Source organism: Megalops cyprinoides, chromosome 4 (assembly GCF_013368585.1).
Source record: "Megalops cyprinoides isolate fMegCyp1 chromosome 4, fMegCyp1.pri, whole genome shotgun sequence".
Taxonomy (NCBI): Eukaryota; Metazoa; Chordata; class Actinopteri; order Elopiformes; family Megalopidae; genus Megalops; species Megalops cyprinoides.
Genome location: NC_050586.1, coordinates 13,615,389 through 13,635,606, shown reverse-complemented (window position 1 = coordinate 13,635,606; position 20,218 = coordinate 13,615,389). Strand labels below are relative to the sequence as shown.

Sequence of the window (20,218 nt, the reverse complement as noted above, 5' to 3'; positions counted from 1 at the left end):
AATATCTTGAATTGCTTTGAATTTTATGAAGTACCAGTATAACCTATCGGTGAAAGGTTACGCAAATACCTGGCAGAACTAACCCATTATTTTGACCAATTTGTTCAGTTCCATAAACATTTCAGAATTAGATTGTCAACTCCTGTCAAGAGCAATTGCAACTGTTTTCAAGACACAAGTAAATTCCATGAACTCATTGTTTCTGCGTTACGATGACGTCCTCCTCAGGTAAAGGCGGCATTGTAACTACCTCGCTTGTTTATATACCGTGCAAAAATATCCCTCCCACACGGTTGGGCGCGTACAGGTGAAGGGGGTGTCTGTCGGTGATTGCCCAATATCCTCTGACTAAGTCGCACGGTGAGAGCACTACAGGAGATCCTTGCTATTCGTTTAAGAAATGCGATGTTGGAATTCCCCTGGGAATGTACTTCAAAACTGTTTTACATGCTGTGTCTGCATTGCTGCTACTGCCAGCCTTGTATCTTCGCCTTTCCCCAAATCCAGGACTCACTTGCATGTACAGAATTGAATTATTACTTTATTGAATTAGAAACAAATTTATAACTGGTGGTAAAAGTTTACATTTTACATGCTGTCTGAATGAGTTCAAGGGTCTACATTTTCTACTAAGGAGCTTTGCTCAAATGAATTTAAAAAATTAAAAAATGTGGATTTGTTGTAGTGCAATAATGATTTAACTAAAACGGGAAATAAGGGGGCTAACTGAAACAATGGTAGTGCGTAAAGATAGAAAAGAGCCCCTAAGCACTGAGTTATGGAGCTGTTTGAACTTTTAAAAATGTTATGGGAGTAGAAGTACGGTGAACTACAGCTAATTCTCGTCCCGTAAATTTCTGTGGGTTTTTGACAGGAGGTGGGAGGATCTTCCGGTCCTATGGAGGTTCATTCACGGCACGGGTGCACACCAGGGACGCTGACTTCCGTTGGGGCGGGGGCATTAGACTTCAAGAAGTTTCCCGGAGCAAAGTTTGCGGCGTTATCTCATTTTCGCCTGTGGAGAAAGAACGTGTCGCCGTTCGTCACTGTGCATAGTGCGTAGAAACACCAAATTATCCTGAAAATTACTGGAATTACAACTGTTTAAAAGGAAATATGATATGACACGAGGAGGGAATTTGAGTATTTCTGATTTCAGGATGAGCTTCATAAAGTGCAAGGTAAGGAGATTATAAACGCTGATTCTCCGTGTGAAACAAGAGATTCTTAGCGGTTGGGATACCTTAATTGCTCTTTTGCCACTGCCACATATTGTCAGCCACTCTCCCTGTGAAGTTTAACCGAGTGCAGTGGCTAATTTCATATTTCATCGCCAGGTAACATGACGTGACGCAAATCGATCCAACAAGTTAGAAATATTAAGGGGTCAGTAGGCCGCCTGTTCTAAGCAGTAAAATATAGTTAATATGATATTGTATATAAATTGGTTATGTTATGTAGGCTCTGTGTAAGAGAGACTTTGCCTAAAAAAATTGTAAAACGATTCTAACAATTTTAGAGTGAGAAAAAGCGCCGATAGCCTACCAAGTGAAGACCCCCCCGCGAATAGACAGTCGGTGTGTATAAACCAATAAAGAGCCATGACGTCATTGTGGCTCCACGATTCCACTTTATTGGTACACTTATTGCTATGTTCTAGTAATAATAAGCGTGCAGATTCTAGCTAATTTCTGCATCTATCTGATCTATCTATAATGTTGAAGTGCTCACCGTAGCCAAACCGTTTAGAAGGCTACAGGGTGGATTTGAGGACAGAGGCTACTCCAGGAACGTTTCTGTTTGAGGTCCGAGTGGAAGCCTAATTGCATTATTAGGATCTAAACGATTGGACAGTATGAAGGCAAACGTACTGAAGTTTAATTGAACGGGAATAATTCGAAAACAGCATTAAACCTGTTTCTTGGACGGCCTTTTTGGTTTTAGTATCTTCCCGAGTCAAAAATGGCGCGTTCATGTTACGTTTCTCCTGCACTTTATTGATGACAGTATGGATGAGAAAAGAAAAATAAGAGTACAACATGTAGGGTGTTCACATTATGCATCACACCGATATATTTCCAAGTGAATTTCGGGTGCAGGCAAACGGCCAGGGCACTTGAGCGCAATCATTGCCGCGTTAGACCAGCTGAAATGTTGGTCTGCGTGTAGTAGTAGAACTCAAACCAAAATAAATTAGAAAATTAGTTCTGGATTGCATTTTTGGTATGAAATGAAACGAACCTACACAAACAGTCAAAATGATGTGCTCCCTCGCCATCGCTTGAAGAGCTGTGGAGAGAATATTTTCACTGGAGGGTGAAGTAATATAGCAATCTGCCTTAATAAATTGAGTGATGATCGGTCACCCCGAGCAGATACTGCTTGATTTTGTGACAAATGCGGTATGAGAAAAACATTAGCTGTGAATTGCGTCAATCAGATGTGTTTGGCTTAAGCCTATAAGTAAACACTGCAAGTAGCCTATTTTACCGGAGACATGTTTTAATTAAATATAAAACATTTTAATTTTTTTAAAGGTAGATAATTTTAAAGTGATGATCTGGTACATATGATAATGAAAGATTCTGGAGATAGCAAGGTTGTTTATGGAGTTGCAGTCACTTTAAAATTTCAAGTTGTCCCAATATTTCATTCACCACAGAGCAAGCGCAACATAGTTATACTCTGTCATTTGATTTGGAATCTTGAATTTACCCTTGAATAATCATCTGGCCCTCTTATCCATTTCTCAAGAACTCAAGCTGGAAGAAACTAAGGTTAATGACTGCCATTCTTCCATTGTCTTTTTGAGGCTTAATGGGACCATGAGTGAGGCTAACCCAAGGCTCTGAGCCTCATTCCTGGCCTTGCTTATGTCCCTGAGCAAGAGGGTAAAGTGTGGGGAAGGACAGGGTTGTGGTTGTCTTTGAACAGAATCTGGAATGGCAGTTTCCATTTCTTGCCTTATCCAAAATGGCCACATTTGTACATTTACGTGAACATTTAAATACAGTGAATACATAACCAATTAAATTTGAAGCAGTAAATTTCAGGGTAAGGTAGTTCAAAAGTGAAAACATCACCTTCACGTGGGTGCAACTCTAGAGAGTGGATTCAGCTAGCAATAACTAGCTGTGTCGGATGCTTGTTTCCTTTGACATCTGCTCTCTCGTGAGCAACTTATCAGTAATGGCTGTTGCTTGTTTGTCTAACTAGAAATAGGCAGCTATCCTCACCAGCAATGTTGGACTTGAAAGTGAGATCCATGCATTTCAGTTTTCATTGTTCCTGGCCATAGTAATCTTAAATCATATAATCAAGGATTATCATGGACGTGCATGAGTCACTGGCTGCTTATTTGTCATTCATTGTATAATTTGAGATTCTGCGTATCTTGAATTATATTCTGCCACAAAAGACATTACCAGTTGTTTCAATGTGAGTGAAGTCGTAAGAAGTAGAGGCAGGCAATGCACACATTGTGGCCCTACGTCCAATTTCTGTCTGCTCAAGCATATTGTCATTACACAATGTTCATACAATGTCCTTGTGCCCCAGTAGTTTAGTGTTTAGTGATGAACCAGTAATTCTAACCAGTCAGAATTTAAGAAATACGGCAAAGTCAGTCACCACCTATTTATGATCTAAATTGTGATGATGAAGATTGTTATCAATAATTGGTATGTGTTCATTTAGTCTGTACCGCTCCTTCCATAGTTTACATTTTCATTTGTCAATTGATACTGCTGGATATTGATGCAAGCAGTTTGGGTGAAGAACTTAGCTACAGGGTTTATTTGACTGCAGGTAAAGGGATTGTCTTTCGGTTAATAATCTGGGTGGATGTGCGCTTAGTGTTTCCTGAGGTGATATGAGCAAAAGAAGACCGCGATTGAGTTCATGTTCAATAGGTTGAGTGTTTCAAATGTTATTCAGGGGTGCTAAGGAGATGTGAGTTCCAGAGCTATACAGTTGTGGAGTACATTCAGGGTCTGGACTTCAAATGCAATCATTACCTTTCTGAACATTTATTTTACATTACTCAAACACTGCATTAGTCATAAAGTAGATACTTTCTACAAAAATCCTCTCTGTAAGAAAATGAGGGACAATGATGCCTTCATTTCTTGGAAGGATTGAATAGTAAAGTTTGCCCATCATTGTGTTCTGTCACTTCATGCAAGTGAAGATGAGGTGCAATTGTAACTGAAAGTTTATGAGTCACTGGCCAAAATAAATTCACTGGACTGACTTAGGCTTCCCCTTTGTACAACAATATTATCTACACTTGGTATACAATAGTCGCCATTGCTCAAGGTTCAGGATAGGCAATCGAGTTACAGGAGAACCAGAATCGTGCAGCTTGTCCAAAAATCTCAGGCTGGTAAAACATAGAATACTGTATACATGATTACTTGCACAATTCACCTGTACTAATGTTAACCCAGTCATAAGGGTGTGGATAGAATGAAAGAAGATAAATACCGGAAATCACATGATCAGGGTTGGTCACTGCTTACCTAGGTTATGTAAAGCTATTGCAGGCTGCTTCCATTGAGAAAGTATATTGGCATGCTTTGCAATTGATTAGCCACCATTTTGTATTTTGAAAATGGGATGGTTTAGACAAGATTATTCAACTGGTAGCATAGGGCCAAATGTGCCCTGCTGTGACTTTTTTTTTTTTTTCTCAATGAGTAAAGTAACAAAAAAAACTCCCTTCATGTTATTCTACATGTGCAGGACACAAGTGACGTGTGTAAATATAATCACCCGATTATATTTATATATATTCTCCCTATTGTTAGTTTTTGGTACCCAGATGAACAATATGGTTGCCATGTTTTAACACTATTCCCCCACCCCCTGGCCCCCTTAGACAAGAAGTATTAGTTTGCTTGATTACAAGGCTGAGGACTGCTAATTGGTTAGTGGAATGCTGTCTCATTGAAATATGTGTTCAAGTCAAGAGTGATACAAAGTACAAAGGTGAGTGGATTGGATATGTTGGTTACTCCAATGACAGTGTTCATGTATTGATAAGCCGCATTAGCATGCCATCAGCTATGAACTTGCTAGATGAAGCAGTTACAAGAATTTTGCACATGGGATTCATAAGGTTTTATAAATGCCAATTTTTTAGGATGAAAATACAGATTGTCAAGTTAGGAGGACAGGAAGAAAAAGGTGAATATGTCATTGTTTGGTTTTTTGCAAGAATGATAGTGACAGGCTATTGGAGATGTTGGCCATCATTCCAAGGCAATGCGAGGAAACTTCTGTTTTAAACAGGAAAAAACAGTCTGCAGTTTATGTACTTTTCGCTTACAAAAATGGACACCTGCATAATATGAAATGGTTGCGAAAACTTCTTGATGGATGAAATTTGGTTGCTGCAGGCAACTGGGCAAACATTAGTGTCTAGCCCTGAGACATGCATTATGCATACATCCATGAAAACATGGAGATACATTATTAGTTCAATAGGAGGTGGAAAATGTTTGGTCTGCTTGCGGAAAATTGGCTACCATGAAAAAGCAGTGAAGAGCTCTGGTTTACATGATTCTGATATTGTTAATTAGACACAGAACAGGGAGCCTTTTGTCTAAGCTTTAGTGTAAGCAAGGCTCTTGTGGAGACCCCCCTTTTAGATGAATGCCAAATAAGTAACTTTAATTAGTTCAGCTTGTTTACCCTGTTTGAGGCCAACAGATAGTCATCATCATATAAACTGCCAGCTTAAAGATGTAGCTAACATAGTGGTCCTTAAGAAAAATTCTGAGCTGTGAGTTCTGCTTACTGAATTTCCAGAAATGTCATCCTGTTCATATCGTTTACTCCAGAACAGTGGTATTATTTGCCATGGGTTTTTATCCATTGTTAACTGCACAGGATTAGTAAATGAAGATAGTTCCATTATTGTCTTTCAAGTGGAAACAAAGCACTTGTCCAGCAGGCTGAATATAGCTTTGTGTCATGTACGATGCCCATAAACAACATGGCGAAAACGTAAAAGTATGTCATACCGAGCTTATGTGAGAAAAACTGACCTGGTGGGGAAGTCTTGGCAATTGGTTAGATGGCCTACATTTTACCGAGAGGACAAACAATGTAGCAGTGTCATGTAACATGGAACCAGGTATATTTTCCATTGTATCAGATTGTCATTGTTGAAACCCTTGGATCAAAATTCCTGTATATATTACCATTTTTTCACTGGCAAGCTGCATTGTCTTTTTAAAGGGTTATTAATTCCACATGGAATACCTTGGGGCTTTAAAAACCATGAAACTTGGTTTATATTACATTATCATGCTCTCGTGCAACAAAATGTAGGCTGTAACATAAACGGAGCACACCTATAAGATCTTCAGTTCTGTTATGGTGGTCTTAACAGTAGAGGCTTAAAAATGTGTTCGGTTTCATCCAGTGTATTATACAACCTCAGCCTTCATGAGTGGTACATTCCCACACATGGATTGTACTGTTAAAACATTCCTCTTGGAACCTTAATTGTTGTCCAGTTTCCTGTGGAGTTTCCTGTTTTTAAAAAAGGGTGTCTGTGTTCCACATTTTTAAGTTGATTTCTTTATTTTCATGCCTGTCTCATTTTTAAACTTTTTCCCCAGCCTTACTAACATTAGAATGTATTTAAATAGAAAGACTCAGCACTTCCACCAAGACCAAATTTCAGTAATACTTTCACAGGGAGACTGTTTCCAGAAATAAATCAAGTGCCAATAAACAGCTGATAAATTTTCTCTTGGGCCCATTTTCAAAGACTGCTAAAACTGCTGTGAAGGAACTGCGATTCCAGTTTTTACCTTATTCTGTTTTTTGGCAGACATTACACAGCAAGGTTGCATCACAAGGCTACATCATCACACATGAGGGCTATTTTAGCAGCAGTGTACTTGAGTAAGAATACTAAGCCTAAGAGAAGCGCAAAACATCATACAAATACCACCCATAAAATCATAAAATGTGTTGTTTGCAATTGCCACTTTCTCATTTTTATGATTCTCTTATTTGCTATTACTGTCATTTATTTTGTCTCTGCTTGACAAACACTGGTATAATAGTTTACTACAAGAATGCAACAAGAGATTACAGTCTGACAGCACTTAATCATTGGCAGTAGGCAATGCTACAAAAAGTGATTGTGGTTTGGATATGTTTTCATGTGGCAATAAAAACCTCAATTTTAGATGAATTTGGCTTTGAAAAGAAAAACATACCACATTGTGTGTGTTTGGGAGAGAAGAACTGTGTATAAGTGTTCCACATCCAATTCCTGATGGGAACCACCTAAATTGTACTAAAATGTTCATACTCATGATAGTACTTACTTTGCATGGCATGGAGTGTACACATACAAATAAGAACATTTTACCTACCAAACCTGCCAACAGTACTGCTATCAAAAAGAGAGGTGTTTACTTCTGACTTTTCAATAACTTTCTTTTACTGGTTTAGAATAGCCTTCCTGCTACCGCACTTGTAAAGCATGATGAAAAACAGGATTCCTAAAGCGGGTGTGTCAAGGAGTCTTGTGACTCAGAGGCCACGGAATGGAGAGAGAGAGAGAGGAAATTGCATCAGTTAACAGGCCTGTTCATTTCTTGTGAACAGAAGCCACCTGGCTGGAGAACAACAAGCAAGTGGAACAGTGTTAGCTTAGGCGATTCTGTTGGGAAAAAGTGAAACATGGGCTTAAACAATACAAGCCTTCCCTTTGGGCTTGCATGTCGTGAGTTTTGAATTATTAAGGTAAATGTTTGAATTGGTCTGACCTGTGATGTATGTACCTGGAGGTGTACATGTGGATTGCTCTTGTGGGCAAATTGTATAAATAAACAGAAGCTGATTGTGTTTAGGTATTGAAATAACTGTGACTCAAACCCAGATATCTTTTATGTACAGATTCTTTTAGGTTATTTGTCAAAACATATACCTTATTTTACATATTAACCTATTCACAGTTACATTTAACATGTAATTTTGCACATCACAGATTAACCTCCTATTTCAAAAATCGTCAGATATGCTTAACTTTGTTGTGTGTACATGTATTGTCTCGTAGTAATCATAAAAAAAATAATGATCCAAACTAGACTAAGCCTTAGAAACAAGAGTAGGTAAACACATTTTTTCTTTATACATGCCTTGGATACTCTGTTGAAATAACACACAGGTTCACAGTATTTTGTTGTCATGGGTACCAATTAATTTCTGTTGGCGTTTGGTAAAGTCTGATTTATTTGGTGAAAAGAATTCCCACCGATATCTTAAATTTGGAAGTCAGGCCCCCACCTCTCTTTGCATTGTGAGATTGTTTTGGACAAATCTGAATGGCTTGACTCCAAGTGCAGTTCCGTTGGTCCAAGTATTACACCCAGTCTGGAAATGATGACGTCTGTCGTCAGTCTAAGCCAGTGTTACAAAGTCCAGGAAACTCCCTCACTGCGAAAAGGAATGACCACTTAGCAGCATGCGCTGTAGAGGCTGAGACAATTTTACAGTTTTACAAGTTCTATTTTGAACACTTAGGCTGAGAAACAAATGGTGATTAGAGCTTCAGTTTATTTTAAGGTGTGTCCTTGGGCAAAAAATACATCTTATAGTGAGAAAAGGTATTTACTTTTTTTTGCCCGAGTAAGTCTGACGTCAAACTCCAGCAGACGCCACTCATTATGGTTATTCTCCATCTATTTTTTGCTGTTTGCTTGCTTGCAGATGTTCACATCAGATGTTTCAAATTAAGTATTAAGACCAGTGATTGCAAACATACGGTTTGTCATGAGAACACTGACTTTGTGTGTGTGTGTTTAATTGAGGTTGAATTTGCTTTTTCCTAGGTTGTATTTTCCATCTTTATTTTCACCCTTGTGGGCACTGCAGAACTAAGTAGCTCAACGGCGCAGCATGGAGACAGAGATAGGAACAGAGTAGTCCGGGACACCATCTGCAGGGAGAATATGGAATACAAACAAGACGACTTCTGCTGTTTAAACTGTCCAGCTGGTAAGGAAATAAGGAGATTCCTTCCTGTAATGTATAGAATGTACAGTAGATGTTATGAGCAAAAATCAGAAATGAAAGGCAATTTAATTTGGGTTAATTTGCCTTTGAATCAACTGTTGCGGAAACTGGCATGTTTAATTGAGAGTTGTAGACTCCAATACTATGTTTATTTTCTCAGGTACATACGTTAAAGAGCCCTGTAGTAAAGCCGGGGAGCGGGGAAAGTGTGAGACCTGCGACTATGATACGTACATGGAGCATGACAATGGGCTGAAGCAGTGCTTCATGTGCACCAAATGCCGCAGAGGTAATGTCAGGCCAATCCCCCCCCCCCCCCCCCCCCCCCCCCCACACACACACACACACACACACGCACACACACACACACACACCATAGTCATGGTTTTAAAGGGGACTCAAACACAGCCAGAGAACACAGAGTGCTGAGATAATGGCAAAATGGATTTTAAGTTGAAAATGACACCAGCATTGTTAGAGTTCACTTAAGAGCAAAAAGACATCCCTCAGTTTGACCTCAGTGAGAAGAATTGCATCAAAGGGGAGTTGGCAGATCTTGTAGTCCTGTCTGCTGGTGCCAATAGGGTCCCCACCAAAAAAAAAAAAAAAAAAATTGCAAAGCAATCTGATTTCAATCACTGGATGTTCATTGGAAATAGTAACTATGTAGACAGTTGACAACTATTTGAATTTAAAGAGGCAATTCACATGATTTTGTGTAAACTCTGAGCGTATCCTTAAACAAATCCTTAATTTGCAGGTACGTTATCTACCTGTTGCAAAATCTATACAAGAAAATTTTTCCTGCATGCTTAGTCTGCACGTGATTTCAAAGTACTGGAGTTCATTTGATATACCATCTCACTATGCAAATGTTGCATTCTACTACTCTAAAGCTGTTTTATGTCTCCATAAAGTTCTTGCTTTCAATGATGCCATAGAAAACAAGCTCAAGCAGTTCAGTAAAAAATTAATTTTATTTCAGACTCCAAAACTAAACGGACAAACCCAAATGCTTGCTGAATAGCCTTTCTTTAAAAGGTTCAGAAATGCTTCCTCCCTTCAAAGCATAGAATTTTTTAAGGAAATATTTCATTAAAGACTAATCATTTATTTGCTAACATTTCATTAGCATAATATTTCAACCAGTCAAGCAGTTTCTTGTGCTCAAGTGTTTGTTCTGCTTCAAAGACTGGCAGTCAAGTACTCAGCCATAGTGCATAGCACTTGAAAAGAGTGACATCTCATATCTCAAAGGAAAAGTGAAGTTGGCATTGTCTTTTTTTTCCCTGTGATGAACAGCCATCAGGGTCAGTGAAACATTTTTTGCAAAAATTGGATGCAAGAGGTCACTGCTAAATGTCAAGGCAACCATTTTGTATTGCTCAGGTGTGAAATATCTGTGCAAGCAGTTTTAGATTGTATTTCAACTGAAGTGCAAGGGAATTGATGATTTAAAGAAGGAACCAAATGGGGACATCTCCCAAGCACATATTCGGCACAGTGTTGCTGCACGGGGAAGTAAAATCTTGAGCACTTGATTATGCAAGATACTCTTTTAATAACTCATCTTTCAGCCTTCATACTTGAACCTTAAGAAGGCCAGCCCTATTCAGTACTCACAGTGAATGATGCTGCGTGATGTTCCTACAGCAGGACACACTAAACTGAGATGGATGTGTCTGTGTGTGTGGGTCCTCAAAATGGATAAATAGAAGTCTGTAGTCAGTAATGATTATTCTTTCTCTTGTTTTGTTCACATGGTACCTGATGTACCTCGGAAAAACAAACAAAAAAGAGAAAAACTGCAAAAAATTAATAATTAAGTACAAACACAAAGAAACCAGCTAGCACACACAGCCACAGCAACTAAGGCCCTGTTTACACTTGGTTTTAAAATGTGTCTTGGGCGATCGGATCGCAAGTGGACAGCACTAAATGCAAGCATAAACGACCACCAAGATGCATTGTGATCCGATCACTCAACCCAACCGCTTGCTGGGCAGGTGAAGGCTCTTGGTCTGTCTGTTCTTCGGTGTGTATCATAATATGGCTTTATTGAGCTGAGTATTAATCTTTATTAATCTTTATTTGACAGCTTTACATTTAACCTTTTATCTGTTATTTATGAAAGAAATGTGCAAATGTGTGTTAGGACTTGTATAAAAAGGCTTTCTACTTATCATAATTTGTTAATTTGTTCAAGGGGTGGGCATTTAGTGCAGCTGTATCAGTTACTCTTGAGCTTAATTAATTGTTCAGTCATTTGCCGTAGGTCACACTGAACTAAATAAATTAATTCATCTTAAACGCTAATATTGAATGCATGTCTGTATTGATCATTGGAGTCACCCAAAATGAGTGCAAATAGCTGTTTAATTTATGCCCATCTTTTAGATCAAATGTGCTTTCAGCAATCCATCTTTAACAAAGAGATAAGAGCTGATATTTATTAACTGATGTCAAATTCCAATCAGTATTCCATTAACAGCTCATTGCTGTTACTGAAAGCTCAGGTGGAGTCAAAGCCAGCCTAGGTGATCTGTCCCCAGGACCATGTTTGAGAGAACACTGGTTTAAATAGCCCTCTCATAAATTAAGACATTGATTTCAAATAACCACAATGTTGGTCTGAAAAGAGTTACATCACAAATTGGTGTTTGGTTTCAAATGAATCATCTTTAAGAAACCAATAACCCGAATAAGTGCATTAACAGAAGTTATAATTATACTTCACTGACCAAAGCAGTTCAGAGTTACTACTGTAAATTCAGTCTTAATTCTATATTAGCTTACGCATTCACTTCACAAATCAGGAGTTGACCAAATGATGTGTGTCCTCTACAGATCAGGTGGAAACAGAACCGTGTACCAGCACTCGGGACAGAGGGTGTCAGTGCAAACCAGGCTCCTTCTGTCTGCCTGACCAAGCCTGCGAGGTGTGCAAGAAATGTAGCAAGTAAGCCCCTGTTTTTGTATTCAATAAAACAAGTAACCACGTTCCTTTGCTGAGACATAGCAGTTGTAATGTTATTTACATGCACTTTTGTTTCACATAAAACATTAGATGCATTTGATGCATTATTTACCAGTATTTCTGTACCCTTAGATGTGCCCTTGCTTCAGACACATGTGAAGAGCCATGAATTGTGCTTTGAATTTCCCCCTTTTGTAGCACCACCTTGTTTATCACGGATCATCAGTCCGCATGTAATTGATATGAGTGAGACAGTCTTGTCTCTTGCAGACCTGGCTCAGTGTGGCTGGAACACCATCAGAAGGCTGTCATTTTCATTGCATTTCAGATGTAAAGCAGATGAGGTGAAGGTGAAGAACTGCACCACTACTTCCAATACTGTCTGCAGGCAAAAGCCACCTGCTCCCAACACCATCTCAGGTAGCCCACTGCAAGGTACAGCCAATGACGTTTGGCCGCATGATCTTTTATCCTGTCCAAATTCATGGCTGTCTGCCTTACTGGAAAAAATCATAGTTGAACCTTCCAACAAAGTTAATAATGCTGTCTTCATGCTTGTCCATTACAAATGTATATTTTTCAATCATGACAGCTTTGTATTGGAATGCTGTTTTCTTTCATCATTATATTGATTGAAAAATTCAATTCACATTGAGCTCAGTAGACAAAGAATGGCTTTAAAACCTTTTCTATGGTGTGAACACAATTGTGCACATTCTCCTCACTAATTAGTATTTTGTTTCTCTGTGGTTTGTTTTTCTGAAGCAGAAGCTGCTGCTGTTGGGATTGTGATTCCTTCATTGATAATAATAGTTTTAGGTGTCAGTTACTACTTTTGGAAGAAACGGCAATCTAAGAAAACAGGTAAGACAAGGCAGTGTCCCAGCTGTTTACTGTAAATACCTACCAGATCCGTACAGAACATTACATGTTTCATTTCAGTGTTTATGCATGAGATATTGTCCCTGTCATACTTGCTACCAATTGTTTTGAATTTCCAAATGTTATGTTAGTAAAAAGTATTAAGCAAAGAATGCACGGTTCAGTTACAATACAGTATATTCTAACTATTTGGGAAAGCTGACGATGAGCAAATTGTAGAAAGGGTAGTAGGCAGAATTTTAGTCTGTGTAAATCCATTCACCTCATTCTTTTAAATATATATCGCTGTTGTAATTGCTTAACTTAGCCATTGTGATTCAGTGATAATACTTTGTGCTCATTTGTTGGTGATGAATGTGTTATCAAAATTCAGGAAGCAAGTATTTACAAGTCTGCTGAAGGATACTAGTTTTTCCATTCCTGAACAACTCATGCACCTTTGCCAATTTACAGTGATATTTGAGCAAGCACTAGCTAGGGTGATGTAGTAACTCTTGCCTTATTTGTTACAGAGGTCCCCATTAATCCTAGTGAAATGGTGAAGATCCACATGGTACGTTTCCAATTGATTTTTGATTACTTACTTGAATGATAAGATACATGAAATTGTCCTGCCATGGGTGACAATAGCAAGACCATTTCTATAAGTAGAATAACACCATTGAGTAGACATGGTACTTCTGTAATGTCCTAGGAAGTCACATGTGCATCCATTGGAAAATCAGTGTCCAGCAGCTGCCTTTGAATGGAACTGGTCATCCAGCCTATAATGAATCATTATGAATCCACTAATATAGGTATTTAAAGTGTTCTGGAAAATTTGAGTGCTGCTTATTACAGAGGTCACCAAATGCAAATGGGGGAAGAAAATGGGGATTGTTTCGCCCTTGACTGAAAAGTATTTTTTTATTCTGATCCCCCAGGGGGAAAATAATGACAGGACAATGGAGGAGAGTCAGAACAGCCGAAATGCAGAGCTGGAGGTGCCACAGCGGGAAACGCAGCCCTTCCTGCAGGACCAGCTGGCGGTGGGTGCCAAACCCTCGGCCTTTGAGGACGAGGACAGGGGGCTGGGCGACAGCCTCCCCAACACCACCAGCTCCTCCCAAACCAGTCTGTCCGCTCAGCCCACAGCCCCGTCTTCCAGCAGCTCCCCTCATCCCAGCCCAGAGACACAGAGGCAGCCTGCTGCTAGGGTGAGAGCAGCACCACAGGGCATGCAATCCTCAATCTTCCTTCAGCTTCCATCTTCATAGCCCCCCCAAAATCCCCCTAGCTCTCTACAGCCCTGCAGAGGCTATCCCTCATTTCCCTTACGCCCTAACAGAGCTGTGAGTAAAGGGTGAGGAGACTGGGTACTTGCTGGCTCTGCGTGCTCTCTCTCCTCTCTCTCTCCTCTCTCTCCTCTCTCTCCTCTCTCTCCTCTCTCTCCTCTCTCTCCTCTCTCTCTTCTCTCTCTTCTCTCTCTTCTCTCTCTTCTCTCTCTCTTCTCTCTCTCTTCTCTCTCTCTTCTCTCTCTCCTCTCTCTTTCTTTCTCTCTCTCCTCTCTCTCTGTCTCTCTCTCTGTCTCTCTTCTCTCTCTCTGTCTTTCTTCTCTCTCTCTTCTCTCTCTCTCCTCACTCTTTCTCTCTCTTCTCTCTCTCTTCTCTCTTCTCTCTCTCTGTCTCTCTCTCGTCTCTCTCTCCTCTGTCTCTTTCTTTCCCTTTCTTCTCTCTCTCTCCTCTCTTTTCTCTCTCTCGCTTTCTCTCTCTCTCTCCTCTCTTTTCTCTCTCTCCTCTCTCTCTCTCCTCTCTCTCTCCTCTCTCTCTCCTCTCTCTCTCCTCTCTCTCTCCTCTCTCTCTCTCTCCTCTCTCTCTCTCCCCTCTCTCTCTCCCCTCTCTCTCTCCCCTCTCTCTTCTCTCTCTCTCTCCTCTCTCTTCTGCCTCACCCATGTGGCTGAAAAGCACATTCATTCAGAATTACTGACTTGAGGATCGGCTGTCCAGTCCTTCAAGCACACCCTTTTGTGAAGTGCTTTGTTGGCTTGATTAGGGTGTGAAGAGTGAGTGAATGGCAAAACAGCTGCTAACCTTTGATGGTCCCCAGACACAAGCAAAATTTCATCTGTAAGCCTATTTTAGGTGGCAGTGAATCACACTGCCTTATATGTGGCGGATAATGACAAACATGTCAATCTGTTGTAATCAAAATGGACAGTGTCATTTAATAACCTGCTATGTAGGCCACTGAAGAAAGGTTTGCTCATAGATGTTTTTACCTCATCTGGTCTAAAACTTGTAGATGCGAAAGTCCTTCATTTCATTCCCTAATTGCGGTTATCAAGTTTCTCATACTGGACTAATTCCATCTGAATTTCATTTTCTGCAATAATGGATAAAATATATTATTTTCACTGTATTTCAATACCTTCCTGCCTTTTGATCAGATTACATTTTGCTTAGCAGACTTACAGTTTGCAATTTCTCCGTGTTATTAATTTATACAGCTGAGTATTTACTGTTGCAGTTCAGGTTAAGTACCTTGCCCAGACGTACAACAGCAGTAGCCCAGTTGGAAATCTAACCAGCACCCTTTGCCCACCTCTTTAACACAACACCATATTGGTGCCATGATGTCCTATGTAGAGTGAGAATAATACACTAAACAAAGGAATTTAATTTTGTATTTTTTTTCTTCTGGTGACACCACTCTGTCTGTCCTTGCAGGGGAATGTTACAAGGAAGCTTTTGCCCTTGATGGGTAAGATGACTGTCTTAATAATTTTTTGTGGATATTTTGGGTGGGGTATCAAATAGTAGGTCTACAACTGTAACTGTAATGGTGGGCTGTAGTGTGGTTGGTTTTAGAATCCTTAAATCACAATATAGTTGCCTATTTTTATTTATTTTTTATTCACAGATAAGAAATTAGAATAAAGTTGTCAGTGGTATAGTACAGTTTATGAGTGAGTGCATTTTGATTAGTTTGAATAGATGCTTACAATTCATATTCTTATTTCTTCCAGGGGAAGAGTCCTTAAAGAAAAGTTTTGATCTTTTTGGAGAATACCTGGACTTTTGCTATTGCAAGAGGTTCTTCAGAAAAATCGGGTTGTCTGACAATGCCATTAAAGCTGCAGAGGGCTCTCCTCCTGCAGACAGAGTGTACGAACTCCTTACAACCTGGATGGAAAAGGAGGGCCTGAAGGCTGAAATTAATTACCTCCTTGATGTATTACTGGAGCTGGGTCAAAGGTTGTCAGCAGAAAACATCATTTGTAAAGTCATTGAGAATGAATATTATAAATATGAGGATGAGTGCAACTGATAGCCTACCGTGAGTATCACTGGAAAATAACCTTAATGAAATGGGCTAGAAAGGCTGTAGGGTTTCTCCGAGGGGGGAAAAAAGCCTTTCTGAAATGGTAGGTAACCTCAGGTATAGGTCCTTGGTAGAGGTGGGGCATCATATTTGTGTCTTCCTCCCAAGTTCTCATCAATCCTGATGCATACAGCATACTGTCTACAGCACCCATTGTGATTTGAGCCAATACTGTGTGCAAAAAAAAAAGGGTGGGTATACACTGGGCTTTGTAGGGACAAAATGCCCCTGCACTAATTGTCATCCTGAACATACTTGATACACCAGTAACTGCATTGATAGATTGATCATGAGAAAACAACAGGTGTTTTTGTAGTTATTTAAGTTTTTGCAGCCTTAGTTGTACATTTCTGTTTGTCTGGATTTTCTATGCACTCCTTTGGAAGGAAGAATGGCAGGATCATTCTGTCACACCACCAGTGCTCCACTCTTTAATGGTCTCGAGTGTATCGATGACTGCCTTATTTATTTTTGAATAATTAATTAATTTAAGGGTACATGTTAACGTATTAATGGTTTCTCTTTTGTGGTGTTGAGTGCGCATACAAACTGGATGTAACTGTTCCATGCAGTGGATAAACATCCAAAAGAGAAGCCAGATAAATTGCATAGAAATTGAACCTTACCTCTCTGGCAGAGGTGGTTTACCCCTCCCAGTGGGCAGATCTATGGCAAGGCACCATGGAGACATTGTGTCCTAGTTCCAAAGATACTTTGAATGATAAAAGGTTTCTGGTTTCTTGTGCCCCCTCTTTCTGTGCAAACAATAAAGTACATTTTCCTATGATCGTTGAAAGAGGAAATCCTAAATGTACTCTTGCGTTTTGTTTTGATGCATCTCCTAACATTAATACATATGGCATTTGGTGGAGTCATTCAAGTAATTGTTAAAAAGGGTAAAAGTAGGGCATCTTTTGTTGTTTTTGCTTTTGGCCCTATCGTGACTGTTCCATCTGCACTGAACAGACTGATCAGTGTCTATTGTACTGGCAAAATACAGTCTCTTCAAAGATTTACAAGTGAAGACTACATAAATCTGCCACATTCTTGTGATTCTTTTAAATATTACATTTAATAGCACACCTTTGACAGATACTTGAAGGTCTTCAGAGCCCCTCTTGACTTTGGAAGTTCATTTGAAAAATGGTATCTTTTAAAAATTACATTGAAGAGGAATACTTAAACCTCTTCAAGCTTCAAGAGTTTTTTTTCCACCTTCCTCTTGTATCTTTTGAGTCAAACACTGATATGAAACTGTCTGACTCATTTAGTAGCCCAGTGGGTAGCACTAGCCTTATAACATGACTGAAGCTAATGTCACAGATTTCCTTTGGGCAAGATGGCAGATCTCATAAACTAGCTGGCTAGGTAGCTAACAATTAGCCACCAATTCATGTAATCAGTATGTCAGTCCTTATTCACTGTATTGCATCTGCTTCCACTTCTAACAGGACAAGCATTTCTTGCCTTAGTATGTCACTGTGCAAGTGACCCATATCTCACATCATTTGTGTGATTTCTTTTATCTCCCACTTTCTAGGAGAAGGTAACACTGAAACATAAGATCCTTCCCCCATGGGAGCACGGGTCCTCTCTGGGCCTGTCTCAGATGAGTGAGTGACTGGGAAAAAAAAAGATGTGTCAAAGCAATTTACACAAAGCACAATGAAAAGTTATATAATTGAGCTATGTGAAAAGCAGTGCACCTGCATTTTTCGCAAAGCCATTTCCATTTGTAATTACTATTTCCGTTCTGTGTGTGCTTTCTTTTTAGCTCAAATCAGCCGCATTGTAAAGCAATGTAAGTGAGCAAAAGTAATATCCATTTCCAGTTTTTTTTGTTGACTTTTTCATTTCATTTTTATTTTTAGAACAGGTCAGACCCCACAGAAATGGGACAGGTGTGTCTTTACTTTAAAATGGGGTAATGATTAGTGAAAATGTTTCCTCAGACTGTCTGTTCACATTTTGTAGTCATCCTGTCAAGCTGTCATTGAAGTGTTAATATTTATTCTCAAGACTGCCTGTAAATATTTCAGAGAATGTATTTGTCTCACATACCCTCACATTTTTGTCTGTCTGTAGTTACCCTATGAGGGTGTGTGTGACTTTTTTTTTAATTTTGTACTTATTTTTGTACTATATTTTATAAATATATTTTGATTAATTTTTGAAAAAGAAACCCCAAACTCAGTGTTTTGATTAATTGAATATTTAAATTTATTGCATTAAGTTATAGTATTTATTTTTAATGTCACTTTGTAATTCATGAAAATAACATTTGCTTTAAGAGGTAGCCTTAAGGTATGTCATTTGCTAATTTGAAATTAATGTAGAAGAAATGGTACATCTGCAAAAAAGATAATGTCTTGCTTTTTTAAATAAACGTTTTGAAATATTTACAATGTGTATGTTTGATTTCTCTTTCAACATTCATTTTTCCTTTTACCAGATCAGTGCCAGCTAAAATATAATAAAGTCTGTAGTGAATGAATGCACTGAATGTCTGGCTGATGGTCTAAAATGCATGTAGGCCAGTCAGAAACAACCAATTCATACATGCTGTAGAAAAACAGACACTACAGACACATGCCAAGTGGTGTCAGGTTCTTGCTCTGATTTTTTACAGATGAAATACAAAGACATGGTGCCAATATTGCACTGTTGTAATCTGTTATTTCATTGAAAACAAAGAGTTTACACTGAAAGAGCTACATTATAACACTCAAATATTTGCAAGGAGTTATAATATAAAAGCAATTGAGAATATTAGTTCCAAAGATGGCCACAATGGACTTATCAGCAAGAGGAAAGGAGTTCAATTTCTGCTCACCACATCTGTAATGCATAGGCATTTACCTGTAACTATCTGTGCGGTATGGTTCCATTACAACCATAAAATAAAGGTCCATTTTATTTTTCCTATTCAACGTGGTCTGAGCATTATTGTTTGAAACAAACCAAATCAAACAAGAGGTTTATGTCACTGCAGGACCTAACTGGAATGCTGCAATGAAATAAACACAACCTATTGCGTAAGGGCAACATTCTACCCACAGTCACCTTTGTTTCTTCTTTGTAAGGGTGCGCATACTGAACATTAAAATATATTTACAATCCTTAGTATAATGTTCAGATTTATTATTTGATACAGATTATATGTAATGCAGCATATCCACACATAAATAGTAAACTAATTTATTATTTTGTAGACAGATGTTGTGATCTATACAATGTGACTCAAATCTATCAACAACATATGTTAACGGATATCAGAACATGGTGAAACTGACATAAGCTTACCAATTACTGTAGCCTTCATTTAGAGCTAACTAGCTACCATAAGCATTTCAGACATATTTATGTTTTTTAAAGTGACAAAAAGCAATATCCAAACCACTTATTCTAATGTCAGCTCTACAAAAGGAATGAGGACAATGAAATTTAATGAGATAACAAATATGAGTAACCAACAATAGGTACATCACACCCACTGCACAGCACACACACTGTACTAGATAGGTAAATGATCTTTTGAAAGCTGCAAATGCTGGCTTCCCCTAGCTTCCTTATTTCGCTGGGTTTGAGTGCTGCTTTTGACTGTTGAGTACAGCATCTCAAAAACTTAACAGGTCTTTCTGGGACAGTCTTATTGGTTTTCCTCTGTTATTTCTCCAACTGAGGCAAATGTATTGCCTTAGAGAATTCTAAATCTATCATCTCTCCCCTTATTTCTGGTGTTCCCTGGGGGTTAGTCTTGGGTCCCTCCATGTTTCTGATTTACTCGCTGTGCTTTGATAAGATATTCCAGCAGCATGGCATCTGTTTCCACTGCCATGCTGACAGCCCCAAGGTCTACTTACCAAGATGACCTCCCTGAGGACATGCCCATTAACAAGTGTTATCCCGCTTTTTGTCCGCCTTTTGACCAAATTAAAATACACAATGTGCTCGAAA

At 39.0% G+C, this 20,218-nt stretch overlaps 1 protein-coding gene across 3 annotated transcripts; it reads left to right on the top strand.

Annotated features, from left to right (window-relative positions):
• The first annotated feature begins 1,018 nt into the window (after nucleotides 1–1,018).
• On the top strand, nucleotides 1,019–18,373 carry hdr (hematopoietic death receptor). Of its 3 annotated transcripts, none has more exons than XM_036527427.1 (10): nucleotides 1,019–1,181; nucleotides 8,859–9,024; nucleotides 9,203–9,331; nucleotides 11,890–12,001; nucleotides 12,348–12,439; nucleotides 12,788–12,883; nucleotides 13,414–13,454; nucleotides 13,825–14,097; nucleotides 15,607–15,640; nucleotides 15,906–18,373. In XM_036527427.1, the coding sequence occupies exons 1-10, from the start codon at nucleotides 1,122–1,124 to the stop codon at nucleotides 16,205–16,207; spliced, it is 1,305 nt and encodes a 434-aa protein (XP_036383320.1). In that variant the 5' UTR covers nucleotides 1,019–1,121; the 3' UTR covers nucleotides 16,208–18,373. The 3 variants fall into 3 exon arrangements, with proteins under 3 accessions (XP_036383320.1, XP_036383319.1, XP_036383318.1); XM_036527426.1 differs by having other exon boundaries at nucleotides 12,785–12,883; XM_036527425.1 differs by having other exon boundaries at nucleotides 12,348–12,454.
• Nucleotides 18,374–20,218: the final 1,845 nt, after the last annotated feature.

Excerpts from the sequence above, each read along its gene's own strand:
- hdr (XM_036527425.1), top strand. The coding sequence starts at position 1,122 with ATGACACGAGGAGGGAATTTGAGTATTTCTGATTTCAGGATGAGCTTC. Across the intron at positions 12,455-12,787 it reads CTCAGGTAGCCCACTGCAAG|AAGCTGCTGCTGTTGGGATT; the intron begins GTACAGCCAATG and ends TTTCTGAAGCAG. Across the intron at positions 14,098-15,606 it reads AGAGGCAGCCTGCTGCTAGG|GGGAATGTTACAAGGAAGCT; the intron begins GTGAGAGCAGCA and ends CTGTCCTTGCAG.